The sequence below is a fragment of the Triturus cristatus genome, chromosome 3_1 (assembly GCF_964204655.1).
Source record: "Triturus cristatus chromosome 3_1, aTriCri1.1, whole genome shotgun sequence".
Lineage (NCBI taxonomy): Eukaryota > Metazoa > Chordata > Amphibia > Caudata > Salamandridae > Triturus > Triturus cristatus.
Genome location: NC_140583.1, coordinates 877872421 through 877899764, shown reverse-complemented (window position 1 = coordinate 877899764; position 27344 = coordinate 877872421). Strand labels below are relative to the sequence as shown.

Genomic DNA, 27344 nt, shown 5'->3' with positions numbered 1-27344 from the left:
TGAGTTCTGACATCCATACCCCACGTGGCAAGCACCACAAGGTGCCTAGAACACGGCGCATGGATGTTTGAAAACATAAATTTTTTCCAATGCAGTTTCTGCTGCGGACCTTTTCCGGCCTCAGCACAAGCTGCAATAGAAACAGCATTTGCAATGCAACAGGTCTCGCATTTTTTGGAGAGTTGCAGCTATTGGTGCTGTAATAGAAATGTTTTTTTTTACTTATGTGAGACAGAGTGCGTGAGTGCGAAACTGATAGAAAGCGAGATGTGGTATCTAGAGAAACAGTTATTTTCGTATCTAAGTGAGAGGTAGAGTGAAGAAAGAAAGAATGAGAGAGTGAAAGAGAGTTAGAGGAAGGTAGAGTTAGAGAGAGAGTGTTTAGAGGTAGGTTGTTAAAGTTGGAGAGAGAATTGTGCGGTACAGTGAAGCACGAGAAATAGATTGTGTGGTTGTGGGCAAATCACTTAATCTCCCCGTGCATACCAAAAATGAATGTGACCTTGTGTAATGTAACTGGTCCTTATTTTTTACATGACTTCACGGCAGCTGGGGGGGATGATTGTCAGCCCTTTCTGTAGCGCTTGTGCAGCATGCATGCAGACACCGACTCCCCAATGACTATCACACATAATGTTTAATATGTATACATTGAAATAGCCTGTTGTAAAGTAGCTTTACACCACGTGTCTGTGTGAGAGGAATGGAAGAGGTCTGCAGCTTCAGCTGAGAGTAAAAAATGTAAATTCTTATTGCAGCTGACTATAAAAAGGGACACATTTAATTGTTTTGGTTCAGCTTCAGGCTGCGTCTCTCAGGTTACTTTTGTGACAGAATTACTTATGTGAGCATCCTGCAGCCTGAGGCTGAACTTACAGCCTGCATCCAACTCCAGTCTTCTCCCCTGCCCCTCCCGGGCCCTGGAGCCCCCGGCACGGTAAATAATGGCTGCAGGGACAGCCTTACAGAAGAATTTAAGCTCAGGCTGCGGCAGCTGCTTTCAGGCAGCAGAGGGGGAAAAGGCAAAGAAGTACAAAAAACAAAAAAGCCGAACTGAGGAAAGATGGAGCCTGCCCCTGACTGACGGTCAGTTATTCCACGCAGCGCAGGGCTGCACAGGCAATGCAGTGACCACCAGAGAGAGGCGAGCTCGCCACTGAGCTCCTTTAGAAGCTTACTTCCAGTAGAGCAGCACAGGAATTCCTGCAACAAGGGAAAAGACAAGTATTTGTATTTCCGAACTTCGTGGGTGTCCATAGCCATGGAGCCGGTCGCTTGGATGACATTACTTGTAACAACATTAACAAGAAAGACAACGAAACACTTCTTTACCCAAGTAAGGCATGCACATGCACACAGCGTGTTAGATGCTATACGATCAGGCCCACGTCACAAAAAATCACACACAATCAGTGCACAAGAAAACACATATAAACATGGGCGCTGCGCTGAAACATGAAGCGCGGTGTCTGTGTATATCAAAGTTATTGAATTGAATTGAATTGAATGTAGATTTGTAAAGCGCGATTGCTGCCCCAAGGGCGTCCAAGCGCTAGGTGTACAGATGTGATCAATGAGGAGGTGATCAGGATCAGGGAGACTGTGTGAACAATAAGGTCTTCAATTGTTTACGAAACGATAGTAGGTCAGGGTCGGAGCGGAGTTGTAGAGGAAGAGAATTCCATAGCTTGGAGGCATTTAGGGAGAACATCCTACCTCCGGTTCTGGCTCTTGTAATTTTTGGTATTGAGGCCAGAAAACCCTCCGTAGATCGGAGATTCCTGCTAGGGTGGTAATGGGTGACTAGACTCTTGCTGATTGCTGGGCTCTTATTCCAGAAGGCTCGGTGGGAGATACATAATGCCTTAAATGCAACTCTCTGTTTCACCGGGAGCCAATGTAGTTTTTTTAATCCGAGTCTGATTGACTGTCTGCGTGGGATCTGAAGCAAGGTTCTAGCTGCACAATTCTGTACCAGTTGGAGCTTCCGCAGGGTAGATTCGGGGGAGCCCAAATAAAGGGCGTTATTGAAGTCTAACCGGGATAGAATCAGACCCTGTATTGCCACTTGTTTTGCTTCCATCGGCAGGAGGGTAGAACTTTCCTCACTGTTCTAAGTAAGCCAAAGCACGTGGCAGACAGCTTGATGGCTTGGGTGGTGAACGAGAGATTCTTGTCTAACCAGACTCCCAGGCTTTTTACACTTTCCTTCGGGGTTGGAGGAGGACCTAGACAGGACGGCCAGAGGGAGATAAAAGGCACTGGTGAAGGTGGGCCCAGGAGAATAAGCTCCGTTTTGTCTCCGTTGAGTTTTAAGGAGGAGGCTGTCATCCATTCCTTAACATTCTGTAGGCATTTCATAAGGCCTGTTGTTATGTGCCTGTTACCCTCCTGCGCCAAAGACACCACTAGCTGGGTGTCATCTGCGTATGATATGATCTTGATACCGAACGGTTGGACGACCCCAGCCAGTGGCTTCATATATACGTTAAACAACGCAGGGCTCAGAGAGGACCCTTGTGGTACCCCGCAGCTCAGTGGTTTGCTGGATGACACTGTGTCACCATCAAAGATTTGAAATGTTCTGTTGCTCAGGGAGGAATTGAGCCACCTGAGTGCGTTTCCTGTTATTCCGATCTTCGATAAATGGTTCAGCAGAGTGGAATAGCTGACCGTGTCGAAGGCCGCACTTAGGTCGAGGAGGATCACTGCCACTGAACCACCTTGATCCAGTATCCTCCGTGACTCTTCAATGACCGCTAACAGTGCGGTTTCCGTTCCATGCCTAGGTCTAAACCCTGTCTGAGAGACATCTAGTAACGAATGGTTTTCAAGAAATTTGATTAACTGGATGTTTATATGTTTCTCAAGAATTTTGCTTGTCATGGGGAGCAGAGAGATTGGGCGGTAATTGGCGTGATCCTCCGGGTCTAAATTGGGCTTTTTAAGCAGAGCCCGTACCATGGCTCTCTTCACTCCTGTGGGCAGAGTACATGATGAAATGGAGGAGTTTAGTAGCTCCAGTACCACGGGTAGGGTAACCTGGCTAGCCTGCATCATAACATCTGGTGGTGCTGGGTCGAGTGGGGAGCCAGATTTGATTTGCCGAGCCAGAAGGTTAAGGGTATCCAGATCTAAAGGAAGAAAATGTTCTAGGGTAGGTTGGTCTGGGAGAGTTCTGTGTTTCAGTGGTGCCTGGACAGTTGTTATTGGGGTTATATCTACTGTTGGAAAGGAGGAGTAGATCTTAGTGACCTTTTTGTGGAAGAAGTCCGCTAGCTCATTACATTGTGCTTGTGTTTTAGCTAGGGATGGAGCTGAGTTATTCAATTTTGTAAGGCATTTTACCAAGTGGAAAATTTCCTTTGGTTTGGATTTGGCTTCCATAATTTTAGCCGAAAAATAAGTAGTTTGCGCTGTCCTAATCTCGTTTTTATAAGCCTTAATTGCCTCCTTGTATTGGGACTTTTTCTCAGGTAGAAAGCCTAGGCGCCATGCTCTCTCATGTTTCCTACATAAACGTTTTTTTGCTCTTAAGATGTCTGAAAACCAAGGGGCTGATTTGTGCAATCTTTTCGGTATGGATTTCTGAAAGGGTAGGGTGGCGTCCAAAGATTTTTCGATCCAGCCCTCATATTCCTGGTTTGCTATGTTGGGGTCTGTGGAATGGGGTGGGCAAGTGGATTCTAAGTTGCTTATCCAAACCTCGGTGGATAGTTTCGCCCAGTTCCTTGTGATTTTGGGTTGGGGGGTGGACCAAGGGGCTTTATCGGTAAACCAGGTGAAAGGTATTAAGTAGTGATCAGTACAGGGAAGGGCAATGGGTTGACTGACTCGCAGCTCCGTGCAGTTGCTAAAGATTGGGTCTAGTAGGTGGCCCTTTTCATGGGTCGGGGCTGAGACGTGCTGAATTAATTGCACTGCTGCTAGGTCATCTGGTAATTCCAAAGCAGTGTGGTCTGTGAGGCTGTCAAAGTGAAAATTAAGATCTCCCAGAAGAGTATGGTTGGTTGTTGACATGATACGTTCGGCTATAATGTTCGGGAGAAGTCTATGGAACATTTTTGCCGGCTCTGGGGGGCGATATATCAGGGTGCCTGAGAAGGAGATATTTGAGGAGAAGTCGATAGTAAATGCAAGACTTTCACACTCGGGAATTGCTTCGGAGGTAGTACGACAACGATACTGACCCTTTAGTATGATAGCCAGGCCTCCTCCTCTCCCTTCCGACCGGTCTAGCCTATAGATTTGATAGCCAGGGGGGAAAGCTGTGACTAGGTACGGCTCAGAGTGGGGGGTGAGCCATGTCTCCGTCAGGAAGATGGCATCCGGTTTCCGTTCTTCTAACAGCAGGGCAAATTCCGTGCTGTGTTTCGGAAGGGACCTACAGTTCAACAGGTACATCCAATATTTCTGAATTGTGTCTACTGGGATTTTGGTGTTGAGGGGATATTTACAGGACGGGCAGCAAGGAGGAAGTTTATCAGGTGGGAATCTGTGGGTGCAGCGTGTCACGGCTGCAGTTCCACTGCTGTAGATGTTTGATGGGCTATAGGTCCTTAGCTTAGTGATAACGAGACTAGGGTTCATGGCCCCGGGTCCCGTATGGTCGCGGACGGGCGCAGACGGGCTTGCCTTTGGCGCGCCTTCGGCGCGCCCGCTGCGCGGTCGTTGGCAACACATCAGTTATGGTGAGTAGGAAGGGGCGTGGCCGAGCGTCAGTGGGCGTGTCCAGGAGCGTGGGGCTTCCCTGGAATGGCGCCAACACCGCGCAATGCAAGTTTCACTATTCAGGTACAGCGTTATCACAAATAAGATTAAAACAACTTTAAAATTGTTAAAATAATCACCCGCTCCCGGCTTCCGCCTCAGGAGCACTATCTGTCACCAAATACGCGCTGTGCAGCGGCGCAATTTAAACTAGTGAAGGAGGGGGCGTGGCCGAGCGTCGGTGGGTGTGTCCAGGAGCGTGGGGCTTCCCTGGAATGGCGCCAACACCGCGTAATGCAAGTTTCACTATTCAGGTACAGCGTTATCACAAATAAGATTAAAACAACTTTAAAATTGTTAAAATAATCACCCGCTCCCGGCTTCCGCCTCAGGAGCACTATCTGTCACCAAATACGTGCTGTGCAGCGGCGCGATTTAAACTAGTGAAGGAGGGGGCGTGGCCGAGCGTCGGTGGGCGTGTCCAGGAGCGTGGGGCTTCCCTGGAATGGCGCCAACACCGCGTAATGCAAGTTTCACTATTCAGGTACAGCGTTATCACAAATAAGATTAAAACAACTTTAAAATTGTTAAAATAATCACCCGCTCCCGGCTTCCGCCTCAGGAGCACTATCTGTCACCAAATACGCGCTGTGCAGCGGCGCGATTTAAACTAGTGAAGGAGGGGGCGTGGCCGGCTGTCGGTGGGCGTGTCCAGGAGCATGGGGCTTCCCTGGAATGGCGCCAACACCGCGTAATGCAAGTTTCACTATTCAGGTACAGCGTTATCACAAATAAGATTAAAACAACTTTAAAATTGTTAAAATAATCACCCGCTCCCGGCTTCCGACTCAGGAGCACTATCTGTCACCAAATACGCGCTGTGCAGCGGCGCGATTTAAACTAGTGAAGGAGGGGGCGTGGCCGAGCGTCGGTGGGCGTGTCCAGGAGCGTGGGTCTTCCCTGGAATGGCGCCAACACCGCGTAATGCAAGTTTCACTATTCAGGTACAGCGTTATCACAAATAAGATTAAAACAACTTTAAAATTGTTAAAATAATCACCCGCTCCCGGCTTCCGCCTCAGGAGCACTATCTGTCACCAAAAAGTTATGCACGTGTGGCCCGCGAAGTGAAGTGGGTGCTGTAATGGTTAAATAAAGGGCAGCACACAGTATGAGAAAGAAGCACCCACAGTGTGACATAAACAGAAAAAAAGAAGTAGTCCCCAAAATATTATAGAAACACTCACAGCATATGGAAACAGTTGTTGGGTGGTGCTGCTGGCCAGTTAACGGAAATGATGTATAAGAAGCACATACCAATGAGGAGCCAGCAAGCAAGAGGGACGCAGGAGTGAACCAATCCCAAGCAGCAGGCAGGATTACACTGCATGCAGTCTTTACTCCTGGTCTTCCAGACAGCGCATGCACGCTGCCTGGGTGCGACCTATAAAATTGATGGTTCCGACCACCCTCACTAGTCGGGCGGTGTCTATTCCGACACGCGTCTGACCGGCATCATAATAAGGCCCTAAGTCTCATCTTTTTATTAATGTAGCTCTGAGTCCGCAGGACTTAAATGTGCATGGATACAAATCATTGATGAAGCATCTGCTCATGCACACCATCTAAGCTTTAATGGTGAGACAGTCTTGCATTTCCAATCCAGCTCAGGCCAAACTGACGTACAAACCTCTAAAGAGTATTTAACTTGATGGTACCACTCCTTCGACTCCCTTATATGAATGACCTTTAATTTCTCCTGCTTTGTGGCATATCCTGAGTGACAATACCCTGCCTTGAGCTTACAAGTTCACAAAGGACAGTGAGGCAATCTAGAAAATGCTCCAAACATAGGACAGGTGTGCATTCAGTCTTGCACACTGGACAATAAGTTGTGAACCTAAAATATTGCATTCTACTGCATGTAGACTTGGTGTTTTCACTCTTTGATTAATTTTGCTGTTAGTTCGTTGTTCCCATGAGTGGGAATGATATTTGATTTTGATTGAGTGAATTGAAACATACGGATATAAATTGAATTTTTTATGGTTCTGTCTTTTAAGTGCCAACAACAAATTGATAACGCCATAAGCAAGGTTGATGTTGAAAGAGACATTAAGAATTTTATGGAAGAAACAACTATATCTTCTGAAGAGAACAAAACCGAGTACCTATTAACTGACTATTATGTGAGTATATTGAGCAAGACTGAAATGTTTGTGCTTATAATAAGGCCGGTTTTGATAAAGGGCTTCTGTAAATATTTTTCATTTATCTCTTGGGTATATTATTGTGATATATTTGTCTCTTATGCACAACTATATAAATGGAGGATTGCCTAATATTTAATTGTGTGGATTTATGGCCTCTAATGATTTAATTGTTAAAATGGTGTTCATATAAAATGAAGAATATACATTTCGTGACACAGTTACTTTTCTTTTTCATCTGTGGTAGCCTTCTTTTGATCTTCATATTCGTTAGCAAATTTGCCTCGTAATAATCTAAGCAGTAGCCCACATTAGGGCATTAGTTAGTGTTTGGCAGATGGGATACTCCGTCAAAACTTGGCGGGTAACCTGTCCACCATTTTACAAGTGCCACAGGCTATAATTCACTTCTAATAAGGTGGACAGCATATCCACCACATTTGTGATAACGTTTCCCATCCCCCAAACTCTAAGCAGGACCCATAGTCATCTGTGTAGGCATTCATTTAATGAACCATGTTATGATAGAGTAAATACATTGTATATACAAATTGTTCACATGACCATAGATGGCACTGGTGTAACATTTGCATTGTTTCTAGTTTGTTCTCTGAGTCATAAATGCAGTGGTCACTTCCAACATCACTATGGGCCCGTTCTCACATAAGGACTTATATGTAGTAAAGTTACGAGTGTGAAGTCTCTGCACTTGTAGTGGAGTTCTGCACTCGTGGCGGAATCTCAGCCCTCGAGGTGGAATCTCAGAGCAGACCACTTCAAAGAGTGCGCTATATGGAGATTCCCCCACAAGTGTGGAGACTCTGCATTTGCAACTTTACTACATGCAAGTCCCTTTGTGAATCAGGCCCACTGTGTGGCAACATGCCCTTCATCATACAGGGACATTTGTCTGTGTGGACTGATTTTCTTAAACTTTCTGATACTGTCAGGATGCAGCATCCTTGTCCTCAGAATCCAACAGGAGTTGTGTATTCTTCCATCCCTCACTTTGTCCTTCAATGACCTCATACACTGGAATATGAGGGCCAATTAACGCAATGGGAAACAGGGAATTGGATAAGAGAGAAAACGGAGACACTGGACTCCACCACTCTGCTCACCAGTTCTGCTGGTCATTGATGTCTGTATGCTGCAGTAGATATTTAGGCAAAGAGATATATTTAATAAATTCTCATGAAAGTTCTACATTCAATGTAATAGTGAATTGACATACCCTAGCAACATTTTTGTGTGACCAACACTCTGTACCGTAATGTGAACTAGTCATTCCTGAAACTAAACATACACATATTGAGTACCTTAAATATTTGTTCATTGACAGTTTCCCCTTTGAATAAAATAACTACCTCAAACTTCGTAACTATGCACTCTCTATAGGAGATGAGTTGAAATTTCTACTTGAATAGTGTAGCACTGCAAGATATTTACCAACCATTAAATATTCTTATATTCCCTATTTTAGCACTTCGTGTAAACATACTACAACTCTAACACCTTATGTTCAAAATATACATAACATGAATACCATTGTCTTGGGTTTATAGTCCTTCCTGTTCAGTTGCAGGATAAGCTTCAAGAGCTCATATTAATTTTCAAATAGTTATAGGTTGTTTTTACCTACATGACTTTCATAAATACTTCTCTGCATTCAAAATGTGTTTCAATATAACACAAAGGAAGCAACTTGTCTGTAGCAAGTGAAATTCTAGATCATGTAGCAAGGTCCTGGCTACATCAACATTGTTTTATCAAGAGAGGGACAGGGAGCCAAGTTATGAGCCAGGGCTAGACTGGGAACCAAAAGCAGCTCTTGAAAACAGGTTCCACCCCACCTCCTGATAATTAACTGCTGTTGCTGCTGAATTTAATCCCAAGCAGCTGGATACTTTTTTGAAGGCCCATCTCTGGCCCCAGGTCTTGACAAACCAGCATCTAATGACCCAGTCCCCCCTGCTGGGGAAATGTCCATCGAGAAAAATTGCCAGCCTGGTTCTCATCCAGGTTTTGTGAGTCAGGCATCGGAGTTTAATTTCACTAAGTACTTTTAGTGTACATTTATGTTAAGCTTTGTTGTGCAGAATACTTTCTGAGTGGATGCTTTACAGCTCAATAAATCAAGGGAAAGGATTTTCAGCAGAAAGGTGGTGATTTATTTATTTTCCCATGCAATTCCATTTCAGAAAATTACCATTTTATCAGTGACTTCTACAAAAGGTTTATTGACAATTATAAAGAAGGGCAAAATGGTACATATTGTATGCAATATATAATTTAGTTTGAGTCTGATTGGTCTGTTTAATTGTTTTTGAGAGGAGGAGGATTTAACAAATGCATTTGAACAACAAAGAAGAACAAAATCACTGAATAAGAAGTTGCAGCGACTACAAAATGATATAGAAAAAGCATCAAGAGACAAAGATGGTAATTTTTTTCCAATTAGTTGCTTTTATTTGTGACTGTGAATAATGAATATATTTGAAGGCTATTTCAAAAGGCGACTATGTTGGACAACAGATCAGTAAACTGTGTCTTATCAGGCTGCTGGTTATAATTAATTAATTCATTCATTCATAAATTACATTTAGATTTATCTAGTACGGACTTGACCATGGGTGTTTGAATGAGTTACAGCGAAAGGGAAAAATTGCCAGAAAATGTGAAGCATCAATAAAGTAAAATAAAATTATTGAACACTCACACATGCACACTGAAGGTTTTTGCAGCAGAGGAGTGGCTTGACCAAAGTTAAGCTAGTCCAGGAACACTCCTTGCACAAGAGAGAAGTTCATATCAACGTCAAATATATCTTTATTTGGCCACTATGGTCGACCATAAAAGCACAGAGTAAGATCCATTTTACATTATACAAATCAAACAATAAAAACATTTAAAATAAATAGATCATGTCAGAAATTTCTTAGAAAGAAAAGATATCATAGCAAAACCCATCCAATAAACAATTAAAGTGCACTAGTTCTTCTTAATGTAATGGCAGCAACGATGAAGCTAAGGACAACAGTACAAATTTCAGCAGCCATCATCCAATGAACAATTAGAATGCATATGTTCTTCTTAATTTGATTGCGGCAACAATATAGCTAAGGACAGCAGTTCACATTTCAGCAGAAGATAGACTTTGCAGGTAGATCAACACCTCTTCATATGATGTAAAGTACTTATTTAAGAGGATAGGACACAGAAAGGGCACTCTGAGGTGATCATACACTCTGTAAAAACAACATAAAGTGTGTACTAGATTGAGTAGTAACGGTGTCACAAGGAAAACATAGAAGAGATGTATGCCAAGTACCTCCTATGGGAAAGGCCACAAGGAAATTAACTGTATTCAGTCTCATCCTAGTGAGATAGAATGTATACTTCAGATTAGTTATCCAGATTAAATAGGCCTCCATTCCTGTAGATATAAACATTTGCATGTATCTAATAACATATGGCAAATCCAGGGATCCTTCAAATCTGGTTTCCTCTCTATGTGATTTAGAAGCCTATTTGACTATCTCTTTAGATTTAGGAACAATATTTTCAGGCTGCAGAAAGTATTTATTATATAAGCCAGCTTTGGGACAGGGGTCATGTCGTCTAAGCTTAAGCAATCCATTAACACCTGTCTTGAAAATTGTGCCTTGGTAGTTCACTATATCTTTAAGTATACAAGAAGTGGTGTTATACTGACTTGATCCTCCATAAATCCTAATACCAATTCCATATGTGCAATGAGACATGCAGTGTTTTTAGGTATAGCTAAAGGTCTGCACAGAAAACTGTTTTCAGCTACCTGAGGTTTCCCTGTGGCAATAGCCCCAAACTCCAGCACTATACGTGCCCACTGATAAGCATTTACTTTTACAGAGCTGGACCATCTCCTGAACCAGCTTTTGGCCTAGCCTTTTGGCAAATCTGAATATAAGCATTGCTGGCAGCCCCCATTTCTTGCACTCTTTTAGTCATTAGCCTATCCTATTGCCCATTTGCACCCAATAAAATACCTAAATAATTAAAAGTAGATAATTTATCAATAGGTCTCCCCCTATAAAAAACTTTTTGATTTGGTGTTTTTGGGACTGCATGGCATAATGAAGGACTTTTGCTGTTTCACCTTCAGTTTAAGTTCAAGCATAAAATCATTAAAACAGTTTAAAATAGTTTGAAGGCCATTTCCTGTTCGAGCTAAAACGACCACATGGTCTGTGTACAGCAATACCGGGACTGCCTGTGTGCCAATTGTGGGGAAGCGCATGCTATATTATCTTAATGTTGTATCTAAAGAATTTGTATAATATAGGAAAAGGAAGGGAGCTAATCTGCAACCCTGCTTAACCCCTCTAACAACCTTTATCGGGGCTGTACAACCCCAGTCTGTGAATAACGCACTCTAGTTGTGGAGTCCCATGAGATCTAATAGGAGGGGATTAATTCCTGCCTGTTTCATCAGATCCCACAAAAAATCCCTGTCACCAAGTGGAAAGGCACAGGAGAGGTCCATAAAGGCCAAATGCAGGACCCCTCTCCTGGCCTTTCCATATTTACCCAGGATAAGTGTTAGAGTGAGGGCCTACTCTACGGTCCCTAAACCTGGTTGGAAACCATATTGTACTGGACAAAAGATAGAATTTGTCTCTGTCCAGGTCTATAGTTTGCCCAGAATAACACGCCTTAAAATCTCCACTGTCAGTCTATGAGGGAGATAGGGCGGTCACATTTGGGTAAATTCCAATCACCTTTTTTGTAGATGGCACTATTATAGATTCTCTCCACAAATCAATCGGGCTGCCCTTCACTGGAGCCCTCACCACATTTGTAACCACCGGGGCCCAAAACTCTATATTTAATTTAAACAAGTAAATTGTTACTCCATCAGGGCTAGGAGCGTTCTCATTTACGGCAGGCATAACGGAATCAGTTACAGAAACTAAATCTACAAGACCAGCTACCCAGTTTTCATTTATAGAGAGGCAATCAAGCCCATTTTCCTTAGCAACCAGTCCCCTCCTCCTTTTATCTGGATTGAAGACACGAGAATAATGGTCAACCCAGTCAGTCTCTGTACAAAATACTCTCCAAAAAAAGGGGGCTGTTGACTATATCCCCAGAAAGTGTGCTGTCTTTCAGCTGTGCCACTTTATTTAGGTCCTCTCATGCATTTGCCATGATGGTTTTTTTTCTGAAGTGCTTTCTTATATTTTAAACCTTGCTTCTCTGATTTCCATAGCATTACGTGAGGTAGTATTGGTGGCCGCCTTAAGGACTTTAAGTGCTAAGGTACACTCAGCTCACTCTTTGAATGGTTTATTTGAAACAATCCCACAGGATATGGCTCTGCAAATCCCCATGAGATTTTATGTTTTGCTATGATGTCTTTTCTTTTTAAGACATTTCTAACATGATCTATTTATTTTAAATGTTTTTATTGTTTGATTTGTATAATGTGAAATTAATTTCACTCTGTGCTTTTATGGTCATACATAGTAGCCTAATAAAGATATATACATTTTATTAATTATTTATTTATAGGTTTGGCTGATGACCTCATTGAAAAAATAACTGGTTGATGATAACTAAGGATTATCTTAACTGTGATGTGGTGGTTTGGTGGCTGCATTTATTCTCAGAGTGTCGATTTCTACGGTTTCTAATTTGCTTGGGCTGGGGGTTAGCTAGAAGGTTTTTTTTTTTGTATAATGTCCCATTATATTGGTTTGCTTCTCTATTTTCCCTTTCTCCTTTTGGGGTCGGCTGCTCTTCGCCTGTCCTTGGTAGGCCCTGTGTTACTCATTGTTTGCACAGGATGTTTGTAAATCACAGTCCTAGGAGGGTTTGAGGGGTTTGTTATATTGGTTTGTTTGATCATCCTCTTAATTGTTTTCTTTCAGTGGAGTGCATGCAACAGCGCAAGTTCTATTGTGTGACTAGTGTGGGTGGCATGGATCAGCTGGTTGGTGCCGGGGGGGGCACATTTTGGGTCTATACCTGGAATGTACTGAATGGCGACCCCAATTAGATTGATCAAACATGGAACGTGTGGGGTCTCTCTACCACCTCTAAATGGTATAATGCTTTGACTTACTTTAGGCATAGAGGGTTGCAGATTACATTTTTGCAGGAGACTCATCTTACAGAACCAGAGGGCCAGGCCCTTCATAGACGATGGAGGGGTCAGTTGCACACCACTGCTGATCTGCTTTTGCACATGGAGTCCTGATTTGGATTAGGCCTAAGGTGGCCTTCCATTTACATCGGGCCGTTATTGAGCAAACAGTCATTATGTGTTGGTGCTGGGTCAACTGGATGGTAGAGATGCTGCCTTGCTGAATATGTAAGCCGAGAATGTGGTCCAGTCTGTCTTTTTGGCTAGCTTGGCCCCTCTCCTACCACTGATGATTCCCTATTTGAGGATAATGGGGGTGACTTTAACTGTGTAGGATTAGATCACACACCCATCTTCACACAGCGCTGGTACATATACTGGTAGAGGCTGTCCACGCCTGGGCTACACAGTGGGACCTTACAGATTGCTGAAGGTTGCAGAACCTGGAAGCTCGGTTGTTCTCCTACCGTTCTGGATTACACGACTTGGAAGCATGACTAGATAGAGTCTATTGCTGTAAGGTGACGTATATTAAAGTGGTCAACACCGAGTATTTAGCTAGAACATATTCTGACCACTCCTCTCTGCTCTGCTCCTTCATGTGGTTCTCATGTAGACCTAGAGTCCCCACTTGGAGGTTGGACCCTACAATGCTGGAAGATCAGGCCTTCTGGGCATCTGTGGGTAGGCAGGATTGATAATGCAGGTTTGGCATCTCGATTGGGGATGCAGTGGGAAGCTATGAAGGTGGAGGTTCGGGGGTTCTGCATCACTAACAAGATTGGAGTTCACACTGAGTGCACTCGAATATTCAGTGGCAGGAAGCAGTTCTTGATTGTCTTCCCCGTGAGCTTGAGGGAATCCCTGAGGGTAGGGAGCGCACTCTGGATAAGCGGTAGAAACTGCTTGCCCAGATGGAATGCCTGTGAGAATTTGATTGTAAAATAACATGGCCAGGGCCCATGCTGAGAGAGTCAAGTCGGACAGAATGCTTGTGTGGCTCTTACAGAATGAGGCAAGAGATCATACGATTCTCCAGGTGTGTGACACTTAAGAACGAGGCATCTTTACTCAGGAGGGGATTAATGCTATGTTCCTCCACTATTGTAGGGATCTCTACTCCACTAGAACTGAGGTCAGTGAGGTAGAGATGTTAAACTACATTGCAGACTACTCTCTGGGGTCCTAGATCCAGGTGTGGTGGCTCAACTGGGTGAGGAGGAGGTATGAGACATGATTAAGGAGATGGCGAGGGGAAAGGTCTCCTGGTTGGATGACCTTCCCATTGAATTCTACACAATGTATGTTGTAGACCTCGTTCCAAGGCTTGTGACCCTATTTAATGACTCCTGGGTGTGGGGAGTGCTCCCTCTCTCCTTGCTTGAGGACACAATTCTTCCTAAGAAAGATAAGGATCCACTTCTCCTTGATTCGTATTGACGTCTTTCTATGCTTAACACCGGCTGTAAGATCCTGCGTAAGGTACTGATTGCTCCCACACATGTACTCCCTGTTCCACCCTCACCAAATTAGTTGTATTCCTACTCATAGCACCATGCCTAACATTTGTCAGCTGTTGTTCAACCTGGATCATTGAGAGCAACTTCTGTCGGACTCTCTAGTCATGTCTGTAGATATCCAGAGGGCGTTCAACGTACTCCGCTGGAGTTTTTATATGCCACTTAGCTTGGCATGGGCTGTGGATAACCCTATGGACTAAACTCTTAGACACTGGCTCACTGGCTCGAGTCCTCACCGATTGGTGATTTCAGAGATGTGTGCAGTGGAGCGGGGAACCAGGGAGGGGTTACCATTATCATCTCGGTTATTTGCCCTGGCTCTGGAACTGTTTGCTTTTATGATATGGCTGGGACCACTATCGGAGTTTGCAACTTTCTACTGACTGATTTTATCTCTCCCTGTAAGTGAATGACATGCTCCTATACATGAGAGTGGAGGACTTTGATCTTGGGAGAGCAATAGCTGCACTGTCGAATTTCAGGCGCTTCTCCACTCTATGGGTAAACTGGTGCAAATCCTGTGTTTACCGTCTCCGAGACGTTCAATTGGGAGCAGACTCATCCCAACTGGTGTGACCCTGAAGTGGGAACCGACAACCATTCACTATTTGGGGGTGGCCAATTATCGTACTGCAGACTTGCTTTACAAGGGCAATATTTGCCATGAAATTGCAGCCCTAAGACGCTCAGTGGCATTCTAGTTTACTCTGCCATTGTCGGTGGGTGGCTGGATAGATGTCTCTAAAATGGTGGCACTGCCCAAATCCTCTATTTGTTTACAACCCTCCCAGTAACACTTCTGCTGAAGTTCTTCTGAGAGTTGAATGGTATCATTCTAACGCTATATTGAGGAGCTTTGCTGGTGGAAGAAGGTGGGTTGGCCACCCCTGATTGTGAACTTTACCACCTCGCAGCAGAGCTACAGTGGGTAACCCACTGGAGGTCTGCACTGTCTTATGGAGTGGGCCCTCAAGAGCGTTGCCTGCCCTCCAAGAACCCTTTACCTAGTAGTTTGCTAAAACCCAGATTAGCATCCATGGTTCGACATATTAATGTGCTGATGAGAACGGCGTGCCACGTCTGGGCTAGGGCACTGCAGAGGACACACACTAGATAGCTGCTGTTGCTGGTTGCCCGGCGTTGACCAAGGATTGAGTGTTGGTCGGGACTACACCGGTGGACAGAACTGGGGATCACTATAACAGCTGACTTACTTGTGGGGCCATAGATCTGTCCTTTCCTGGAATTTCAGGAGATATACGACCTCCCAGTAAGGAACTTTTTGCTCCACGCAACACTGCTGCATGGGATGTGCGATAGGTGGGGTCATGGCATTGCGAAGCTGCCAGAAAACGAGGGTCAGCGCTATATATTGCTCATACGAAAACGATCACATTGCTATACAGTGAACTATTGAAAGGGGCATAGCCAAGCCTGACACATTTGAGACAGTGCTGGGATGATGACTCGGGGATGCCATTGTCTAACATAGCTTGGAAGAGAGTGCTAGAGCTTACCTCCAAGGTGTCCAGAAATGCTAGCTTAAAGCTCATTCAGTTCTACTACCTACACAGGGTGTACCTCACCTCTCAGCATCTACATACCATAATCCCCAGCGCAACACTGGCCTATCCTCAATGTTGTGCAGCGGATGCAAACTTCTTCCACATGGTCTGGTCTTGCCCGTCGTTGATAACACTGTCCACTGTCCTCTAGGTCCTTTGCCAAGCTACTTATTGGAGCTTTGAGCTCACTCCCCAACTGTTTACTGGTCCTGCATAACCATAGTGCGACCCAGAAAGTGACAGGTAGATTTACAGACTTGCCAAATATACTGGCTCTCACACACTGACGATGAGCTAGAAATTGGCATGGACCCTGATGTGTATAGATGGGGGTTCAAGTTTGTGAATTGGGCAGAGTGTGAGAGAAAGGTGATTCGGAAGACAGAGAATAGGGGGTGTAGGTAATGAGCCAATCTTGCCCTCCTAGAATGGAGTACTGATGGCTTGTCCCTGACTGGGCCCTGGTGAACGAGTTGTAGAGGAGGAACCCCTATCAGAGACTTCCTCCCCACCTACCAAGATGCGGGGGCAATCCCAGCCCTAGTGGCAGTCTTTGAATTGTTTGGAGTGTGATCTGATTGACTTTGGGCTCCAGGATTAGTCTAGCTGCACTGACTGATGTGTGTGGACCTGGCCTGCAGGATTGGGGATGATTTCGCACACTGCCTCTGCAAGGGAGATCTGTGTACCGAGGCCTGTCTGATGCCCCACTTCTGTGCCCTTTCTCTACTGGCCGATGGTGTTGCCAGTTACATATATCCAATGTGAATTGTTATTGTTAAGCAGTCTGCTTGCTTATTGTAACCCACAGTTTTTGTTCTGTTTGACTAAATGCAAAAAATACATATTTTTAATAAAAAAATAGTTTTGGGAATCACAAGAATAAAGTCCCCTAGAAAAATGTTTGAATAAGAAAAACCCCACCTACCAAGATGCGGGGGCAATCCCAGCCCTGGTGACAGCCTTTGAATTGTTTGGAGTGTGATCTGATTGACTTTGGGCTCCCGAATGAGTCTAGATGCACTGATTGATGAATGTGGACCTGGCCTGCAGGATTGGGGATGATTTCGCACACTGCCTCTGCAAGGGAGATCTGTGTACCGAGGCCTGCCTGATGCCCCCCTTCTGTGCCCTTTCTCTACTGGACGGTGGTGTTGCCAGTTGCGTATCTACAATGTGAATTGTTATTGTTAAGCAATCTGCTTGCTTATTGTAACCCACAGTTTTTGTTCTGTTTGACTAAATGCAAATAAGACATATTTTTAATAAAAAATAGTTTTTGGAATCACCAGAATAAAGTCCCCTAGAATAAGAAAACAAATTCTTGGTTGATTATGTTCCCCATGATTTGCTCAGTAAGTCATGGTGCCACCTCGTGGGTGGTGGTAATGTTTACTCTATCAGGAAAAGAATATACTGACGATTTCCAGGAGCAAACATTGGAAAGCCTAGAAAGCAATAGAAAGAGTCATTGGCTCATTTCCTGCCTTTAGGGATACTGAAGATAAATGCAATCCTCCCACCACACCAGCTTTACTGATCACACCATAGATGAGAGTAGCCAGGAAGAAGGAAGCCCATAATAGTTTGTGATGTGTCACTGAAGCAAGCCTCAGTGAGTACCATAAAAATCAATATTTTAATTAAAATAGTATCAGCAACCTCAAGTCGGTTACATAAGAGAAACCCAGTGCACAGTTCTCCGTTTTGGTAGAAGGTATGATCAAAGGCTCAATTCGCATGAGATTAATGTGAAGGAGGTTCTTTGAATTTTCATTTGTGCACAGCAAGTAGAGTAATGTTTTATTTTGTGCTTGCACAATTATCACATACATTTTGTTCTGAAGCAGAAGTTGAATTTCCCATCTCTTCACTCCTCGGATGGTGAGGTAATGCTTTTTACTCTAGTTTTGCAGAGCGGTCCTGCTAAGGCTTAGGTAAAACTGAGAAATGCTATCAAATGAAAGCACTGTCCTCGGCTGCATGTTGCAAAATTAGAGTTCTGCCTGAGGGGCCATCAAAATCTCCATATAAATGCTAGGAGGAGAAAGAGATATGAGCTCTCCATATTTAGGCAGAGTGGGGAAAGAAGCTAGGAGTTGGGACACATGCTGCCCCTTGGGGGCATTAGCTGAGAAGCCTTGGGTTCACAGCAGGGTTTTGTGAGTGCCTTACATTACTTGGCAATACTTAACATGAGAACATGGTGCCTCAACGCAAATAGGCAGCTTAAAGCAATTGATTAGAAGTGGATAATGTTTGACGGTCTATATTTTATTAATCGTAGTAATATTAATACTTGCTGAGTTATCATTTATTATTGTGATAATCCCCATTCATGTGATTTACATTAGATTATGCCACAATAAATACATTTTAATAAAAACGTAAACATGTTTGAGATGTTTGTTTACTGATTCAGTGTGGGGTCCTTTATAAATAACCTGTAAGAGTAAAAGATTCTTTAGCGGGTATGTCACACTCCTGCAAACATAATCCTGAGGAGGGGTGGGAAATACCTGCCCGGTTTTCTTTTCTGTGCAGAGGCTGGGGCCACACTTGAACGCTAGGAAAACTACCATGGTGTGACCTCCCCGCAGAGAGGAGTTTTCATACAAAAGAAGGTGCAGCTGTGAGTGACTTCCGGTTGGTGATGATAGAAAGGTGGGCAGGTAAACCAAGATTGGAAAAGAAGTCACTAGATGTGGCCTTATGGACCTTATGTGGAGAGAGAGAAGATAATTAAGGGATTGGGAGTGGAGGGGAAGAGGTATGGAAGTGTAGGGGGGCTGTTAGAAGATACTCATCATAGAGTGAGGCAGCAGGTGAGTGACAATAGCACAACATGAGTAAATTGAGGGAAAGGAGTGTTAGGAAACAGAAGAAAGGGTGAACAAAAGGCATTTCTATGCGGCGAGTGGCTGAGGGTTAATGATAGTGAAGCTGAAAGAGCAGGTTGGATAACAAAGTTTAGAGGAACTGACGGATTGATGAAGTGATTTGTCAGTATCAGTGATAGTGATTGAAGAAAGGGAGAAGACAGCATCTTCCCAAGCTGGGAATTGTTTTACAATGAAGATCAAAATTAATGCAGTTATCATTCATTGAGTAAACCAGAGCTTTCTGGTTAATAAAGCTACACATTGAGAATATTCCACTAAATAGCAGTGAGATAGAAATAGAAAGTTTACAGCCACAAGAATTACTCAGTAAACAGGAGACATTAAGCTGCTGTGCAACGATTTTCAGCCGAAGAAAAATATTGTTGGAGAAAAATTAGGGATCCATTTTGAATTTTATCCTTATGACCACAGTGGTGCTGGTGAGCATTATGCGTTTCAGGGTGTTCTCTCCTAGTGTTATGTTTAAACATTTTTAAAGCAAATTAGACGGATTAAAAAGTTATAACCAGATTTAATAATATACTTATTAGGAGACGTAAAATGAGTGCATGCCATCATCAACAACAAACACTTAAAACTCAAGGAAGAAAAGTAAGATGCAGACTATGCAGAATGAAAACCCATTATACAGGACCGCCGAGAGGGAGGAAAAATAATTCAAGATAATATAGGACAACAACAGAGGTTCACTTTGATTCACAATGCGAAAGAACCGATCACAGTCAAATGTCAGATTAGGAGTACACCTTGAAATAAAGGTTCCTAGCATCAAAAATAAATGCCCTAAAGTGCATCAAAAAAGATCATCCTATTCTGAATCCTCCTTGAGCCTCAAGGTGCATGTGGAACATACCACCATATACACAATGGAATCACAATCCTAAGGCCTGATGTATCATTGGGCAGGGTGCAAAAATCTGAGTGCAGATTGATTGCTCACTTCACAAATGGTATGTTTGTATGGGGTGTCAAAATCTCCCTTATGAATATTAATGAGTCAGGTCACATTTTATGACTCCCTCTAAATGGCAACACATACAGAAAATGTGTCCTATGACGGTCAGCAGACCTGTCCAATAATAAATCCACCAACAATTCACAGAGCTGAGTGTTCCATCGCCTCATGAGAACACTGCTCCTTAAACTCAAGGAAAACAGCATTAAGTAACTGGCACTGTTCGGTCACAACAAAAGGCAATCACCCCTGCTTTGTGGACTGGGCAGTCCTTTCAATAAGGGCCCTGTCCTGGCCATCTGCAGTGTGTCTGTGCAAGTTAACTTAGTTAAACAAACTGGTGATTTACCTGTCTTTGCATTTCAATCCATTGTAAATTCCTCCTTGAGAATGACTTCAACTTTTCTCTAGATCATAGCTATGATTTAGTTTCAGAAACTGCAAGGAACAGAAGTGTGTTGCCTGGGAACCCTGGCATGAGACACGTTTCACCCTGATCCCACTGCAATAATGCCCTGATTACAGTGGCTGCCAGTATGGAAAGAGTGAAAGAGATTGGTTTAACTATGTGTCTGTTGAATAACCTTAGACTGGCCTGGAGATCTGTAAGGACCTAATTTCTTAAAATGGATGCCCATTGTATTCTACCTTTTCTCCTCACATGTTGCCCCCCACATGTGCGTGTAAACTACATTCCCTCTGAGGCCATTGGTCGATTGGAAAGCAGTGCCTTCCAGATCTTGCACCTCCATCACTCCTGGGTGAATACATAGCCTCTGATACAGTTTGGTAGTTTCAGGAACCTATGCTTACTATGGCTTGAATACAGAGAAGTATTCTAAGGATTTAAGTTGTATATTGGTAACAACCTTAAATCGTTTATAGTGCTGTTTCTGAGTTAACTTTAAAGGACTAAAAGAATATATTTTTATTTGCACAATTTTGCATCCTAAGTTATGTGAGGAAATGGAAAGCATCCTCCTTACCTTTAAAGATTGTTTGAATGATCTTGTAATGCTTTTATTGTCTTTACGGTAATGGTGTGTGTTTAAGGAAGTGATTTAAAGGCACTAATGTGAACTATATAATCCCGAGGAGTGTTTGTTTATATTACAACATACAAAATAACCTTAAATGTATATCAGAACAAGAGAGTGTATACCCACAAAACCGAATGTAGCTGCCTTGTCAGAGAAGGAAATCAGTTTATTTAAAAAACAAAAGTAACATCAATTACTTAGATATTGTTATAAATTAGAGTTCTGCCAATACACTAGAGAGTCTGTGGCATTGCGATATTTTGGAGGTGTATTATTTTTTATAACAAGTGTTTGTTGGTTCAGCACAGAGATAAGTTATTAAAGATATTAATCTTGTTTCTAGTCACCCTCTATGATTCAGTAGGTATCAGCACCCAGCTGAGTGGCGAGCCAGAGTGGTGATATAGGGGCATATGTATCAAGCCCTTTTCCCGTTCGCAAACGGGACGATTCTCAGAATCGGCCCGTTTGCGAACGGGAAAAGGCCTTTTGGGATGTATCATCCCAAAAGGGCATCGCAAATTAGAGAATCGCAAATTTGCGATTCTCTATTTGGCGATTGCATTTAAGCAATTGCAAATTGCGATTCCTTAAATGCGATGTAACAAGCACCCAAGTTGTGCGATTTTTCCTTAAGAAATCGCAAATTACCACCAACTTCAAGTTGGTGGTAATTTGCGATTTCTTTGAAAGATGCACTTTTTGGCATTTTTCAAAGTGCCATGTGGCGCACATACATGCCCATAGGGCATGTATGTGCGCCACATGCGCACATATGCTCATTTCAGGGGTGCATCAGGGTGTCTTTATGACACCCTTGCACCCTTGAAATTATTCTCAATTTGCGATTCTCTAATTGCGAATCGCTAATTGAGAATGCCTTCCCATTCATTCCTATGGGCCTCCTGGGCCATAGGAATGAATGGGAAGGTATTGCTTAATTGCGATTCGCAATTTGCAAATCGCAATTAAGGAATGCCAAGGAATCGCTAACAATTAGCGAATTTTTACTTACATCTCGTTTGCGATTGCCAAATAGCGATTCTCAAAAAATCGCTATTTGAGAATCGCAAATAGAGAATTTGATACATATGCCCCATAAAGTGTAATGTTTTTCTCTCATCCATTTTTGTTTCCCAGCATCTGCTGCTAACCATCATGGGACATATAAACAAATGATTTGCAAATCACAAATCCCTTGGAAATTGGTTTACAATTGCATAATCATCTGTTGCTCATGTACGAAAGGCCAATAAAGTACAGGTCACAAAAATTACAATCACAAAATAGTGATACCCAAAATGTGGTTGCTAAAATGTGAATTGCTAATTCAAAGTACAGAGCATTCACAATTAGCGCTTAGGGCCTAATTACAACCTTGGAAAATAGGATACACTGTCACAAATGTGATGGATATCCTGTCTGCTGTATTACAATTCCATTATATCCTATGGAACTTGTAATCCCATCTGCCCTTAGTCTCAAAAAGAGCATTTTGCATCCACAAATTACTACCAAATGGAAGCAGGTGGTAATCAGGTGCCAAGGAAGACCAGATTAATTCTTTTAATGCTGCACTCTATGCAGTCAGGAGAAGAAGACAGGTGAGAGCATAGGATCAGGGGAAAAGAAGAAGACAGAATAGACTTTTTTAGAGTTAGCTTAACTATTTTTCACCAGACCGGGGAGGAGATTTATGAGAATTATGGGCTCGGTACTAAGGTGATTTTAGACTGCATACATGAGCTCAATCCAGTTCTAGGGAGGGAAACACATAGAAGTGAGGCCATTCTAACCGTTCAGGTTCTGTGTTCCCTACACATTCTGACTTCTGGAATTTATCACTGCAGTTTAGCCACAGCAGGAGGGGTTTATTAGAGTGCCCTTTCCATGTTTTTTCATGATTTCTTGGAAAAAGAGTTCCTTAAACTTAACACATAGACCCCTCAGCAACTGCAAAACACCATGACAGGGGTAATAGGATATGTGGGTGGGACACGTGATTTTATTTGTCCTACAAGTGCCACTGAATTTTGTACTGCTATTACAAGTCTGTACTCACTCAACATACAAGTTTAGGGTACTTGCATACCTCATGGCTCAGTCCCCTTAGAATATTCTAACCCCAACATTTTCAGGCTCTGCAGCCTCTACACGCATTGTCAAGCGGCAACTTAGGAAATGAATTTGTATTAGGTATGGTGCATTTCATCAATCATAATAACACAACATACACCCTTTATTTCACGTAAGCCTGATGTTTCTTATCACTGTATTAGGTAACAGTACATAGGCTATACATCCCAGGATTCTGACACCATACCTAAATGCAGGGACACCCAGTCAAAGATGGAATAACGTAGCCCAGAGATTTGCAATGGCAACTGTGAAACACACTTTTGGGCTTTAAAAGCCAGATTTCAATATCTACCTAAGAGTACTGGTGCCCTGTAATATTTCACAAAGATGGCATGTCAAAATTGTTGCCAGTTGTGCAACGTTACACTATATTGTAACATCCCAAGGACTTTCCATAGTGCGAGATACCAACACTTTTGGAGGTAAGGATGATCCCTCACCCCATAACTTAGTTCACAATGCAATAAGGGCTGCTGAAGGAGGGGCACATTGGCCAGACATAACTGTAAACCACTTCTAAGATAAGTTCTTAAACCACGTCACATTCCTGTGCACGAATTGCTTGATCAGAGGCACTTGGTGGCAGAGTATGTAGTTGCACTAAGGATGCAGTGTGCCATGACATTCTTCATAGTTACTGATCTGGAAATAAAAACTCCAGAGACATTTTTTCTACCAACTTACGGTATCCTTGCATTCTATTTAGCAAATGGCAATAACACCTTTTTCTAAAAGACACACTTCATGAATGGGCCCACACAATGTAGTCATATCCTCAGGAGGAAAGGAGGGAGTCCATACTGTTGGATGCAGCCTGGAAGCCTTCCTGTATGATCAATCCAAGGTAATTTACCTTACTACCTACATTCCGAATCGCAAGCAATTTGCTTGTGCCGCAGATACAACATTGATATTTTCAGGGCTTTGAACTGGCCAATAGAGGGGCTACCTCCCACACATAACTAAGAACTCTAGCCCTTGTTCCCATGGCTAATGTTTGTTTCCTTCTCAGTCTCTGCATTAATAGCATAGGTCATCAGTGTGCAAGACTTGAGGAATAGTGATTTGTGGTGCACGTAAAGGAGTGTAATGCCTGCGATGGACAGTTTGTTGAAGTGGTACACTATTCTTATATCAATTTTTATGCTCTTCCATGTATTAATTGACAGAAAACAAAAAGAAATACTTAAAAAACAGATGCTTATGATGCTGTAACCAACCCCTCCTACTTCACGCTACCAGATTTATCCATTCTGATCTGGAGTATCCAAAATTGGTAAACAAACCAAATTGGGTGGGAAGGGACTTCCCCTTTCGGTAGGTCCAAATTTCGCTCTAGAGCACCCCATCCTGGGTTCCATTCAGTCTCAGAACCCTCAGTGTCTTGGGGCACTTCAGATTTGTTGTTTTGGTCCTGTAAGTAACCCACCAATGGCTGCCAGATGGTTTAAAATGATTATTGTTCCTCTGACAAATCATACATTAACATTTTCCATCATCAATAAAATTCTGACTGACCCACTCTGCCGTCTCTGGTGGGAATGGGTCTCTCCTAACTGCAACAAACTCTTGCTTCACTGCTAGTTACATCTGTGCAGTAACCATCCACTCACCTTTTATATTCTGCCACTTCTTAGGTCTAATCCCCAAGAGTGTGATAACTGGGTCCGGAGGAATAGGCAAACCCAGGGTCCTCTTTATATAAGTTAATATTTGGATCTAGAAAACAGCCAGTACTGGGAAAGATCAGCACACATGCAAAGAAGAGCCTTCTGTAGAACCCCATTCAGCATTTCCTGTCTGTGTGCCGGTAGAGAAACTTTCATTTCCGAGGGTCATATACTAATCATAAATCACTTTATACCACATCTCTCTACCCTGAACCCTATGAACTGTCTTCAGAATAACTCTCCACAACCTAGACCATTCCTCATGTGGTATCTCGGTCCCTCGGGTCTTGTCCCAACTCTGCATAATGCCCTGCTTATTAGTGTCTGGTAGAGTTTTAAGTTTACTGTATATAGCTGATATATAGCCTCTGGTCAATTTGAAGCTTGGGAACAATTTTTCAAATGATGTAAGTTCTATCGTTGCCTGTTCTCTATTCACAGGGTTCATTGTCCAGGGTCTAAGTTGGAAGCAGCTATGTTTTTAGTTTTCATTACTTAATAGACTCATCATACACTAAATGAAAAAATTGATTGTGTCCTTCCAGTAGATCCCTCAATATAGTGCAGGCACCTGTCTTACATTTGGTGAATTGAGTGGTGTCTTGGGCTGGTGTGAAGTCTGGATTGTTCATTGTCAGGGTAAATGGAGAGGGGGAATTTGGTATTAGTGTAGACCTGCAGAGGGAGTCCTAAGTTTCCATGCGAGGCCGTACTACATCAAACGCATAAGCCACATTAGCTCAACTGTGTTTAGGTAGCCATGCAAGACTCCGCGCGGTCCTTCCCAAGAGATGCATTGCCATAATGGCCAGTTTTTCATGCAACAACCGTTCTAAGGGGATGACTAATTGCGCATCTGAAAAATAGGTCTTTATATCTCTAACACTCATCCCCCTGAACCCCTGCTGCACTACAGTACTTTTCTCTTTTTTCTGGGTCTACTTTTCTACCACATTAATTTTTCGTAAGCCGGCTGTAATTTTTGCATGTCTTGCGCAGGTATTAATACGAGTAGGGGTTGAGAGAAGCATAACAAATGAGTAAGGATGTTCATCTTCAAAGTAGCCATCCTCCCAATCCAGGAGATGAACAGTGGGCCCTATCTCGCCAGAACTGTTTATGGTCATGTAAAAAGGGAGGGCAATTTGCTTTGTATAACTCTTGAAGGGTTGGAGTAATCTGTACTCCCAGATATTTAAACGTTTTTCTTGCCCATTTTAACTGATAGACTGTGGCTTGGATTTCTTTCCCTAGCTTTAGACCCAAGATTTCAGATTCAGAGAAATTACTTTTAACTCTGGAGACTCATTTGTAGGCTTACAATAAAGGGAATCATGCTTGTGTAGAGCCCACGGCTCTACGAGAGATAGTAAGACATCATCTGCAAAGTATCTTGTGTTGCATGCCCCCAATTATAATGCCCTGTGCTGTGGTGGTCTGTGTAATCAGCTGGGTCAGGCGTTCTACAGAGCATGCACATAAAAGTGGGGACAATGAGCAGATCTGTCTGATCTTCTGAGAGATTTCAAAGCTGTCTGTCGAATCCTGATTGATGAGTATTTTAGCCGTGGGGATTTGTAACTGGCCCATCTATATTCATGCATGTAAGGTCTGATTCCGACCTTATCCGACACCTGACCCAGGAAGGACCATTCCACATCCTTTGTTCTTAAGATCAAATTGGGAAGTTCTTCTCCATTCATCAACACTCTGACACACCCCTAGCTACTATCTGGGAATCCTTTAATGTAGTGATCAGAGAAAAAGCCATTGTGATTCAAACCCCCCAAAAACACATGTGGTTCCTTACAAGAGAGAGGTTAGAGGTAGAACTAATGGCTACAGAGCGGCAATACAACAAAATAAGACACCCTCTTCTGGGGGAAATGACAAAATTGAGATGTCAGTTAGACTTATTACTGACAGAAAGGTATGAAAAAGTTCTCTTTTACTTAAGCAAAAATTATTTGAAAAGCAGTGTTGCAAGATCATGATGACCTAGTGATGTGTCCCGTATTCCCAATGTCAAACACCAGCACGGCTCCCTATCTGAGACAGAAAAAGAGAAGATGAACACATTTTTTTAATTTAACTAGCAACTGTATACGTCAAGCCTCACTCTCACATATGGTAGCTAATTCCTACACCTCATACACTTACCAAGGGACACTGTGCTGGAATTGGAGAAAGAAATTGTGAGTGAAAGTAATAAGAAATCTGCCACCCCATGAGGCTCTGAGTCTGGATGACCTGACCAATGTTTTCTAGAAGAGATATGTCTTTCTTTTGGCTCTCTAGACTCTTGATACCTTCTAGGAAATGGAGGAGGGAGATGTAACGAAGTCCATGAGAAAAGCAGTAATAACCTTAATAGTCAACCAGGCAAAGCTAAGACATAATGTTCTGCGTATTGACCAATGTCACTCTGATTTTAAAATCTTTATGAAAGTGCTAGCGAATAGACTAGATGGATCCCCACCCTTTCATATAGACCTAGACCAGTCC

The 27344-nt window shown here is 43.0% G+C and overlaps 1 protein-coding gene across 10 annotated transcripts in view; it reads left to right on the top strand.

Moving 5' to 3' along the window:
• NOSTRIN (nitric oxide synthase trafficking) overlaps positions 1-27344 on the top strand; it is a 365313-nt gene that overhangs the window by 168736 nt on the left and 169233 nt on the right. For 6 of the 10 annotated variants that reach the window (XM_085645376.1, XM_085645375.1, XM_085645373.1 and 3 more), the window contains 2 exons: positions 6774-6899; positions 9254-9362. In XM_085645376.1, coding sequence (XP_085501502.1) covers positions 6774-6899; positions 9254-9362 — 235 coding nt within the window. The remainder of the gene's footprint in view (positions 1-6773; positions 6900-9253; positions 9363-27344) is intronic. The other 4 variants (XM_085645377.1, XM_085645374.1, XM_085645371.1 and 1 more) reach the window with 1 other exon arrangement.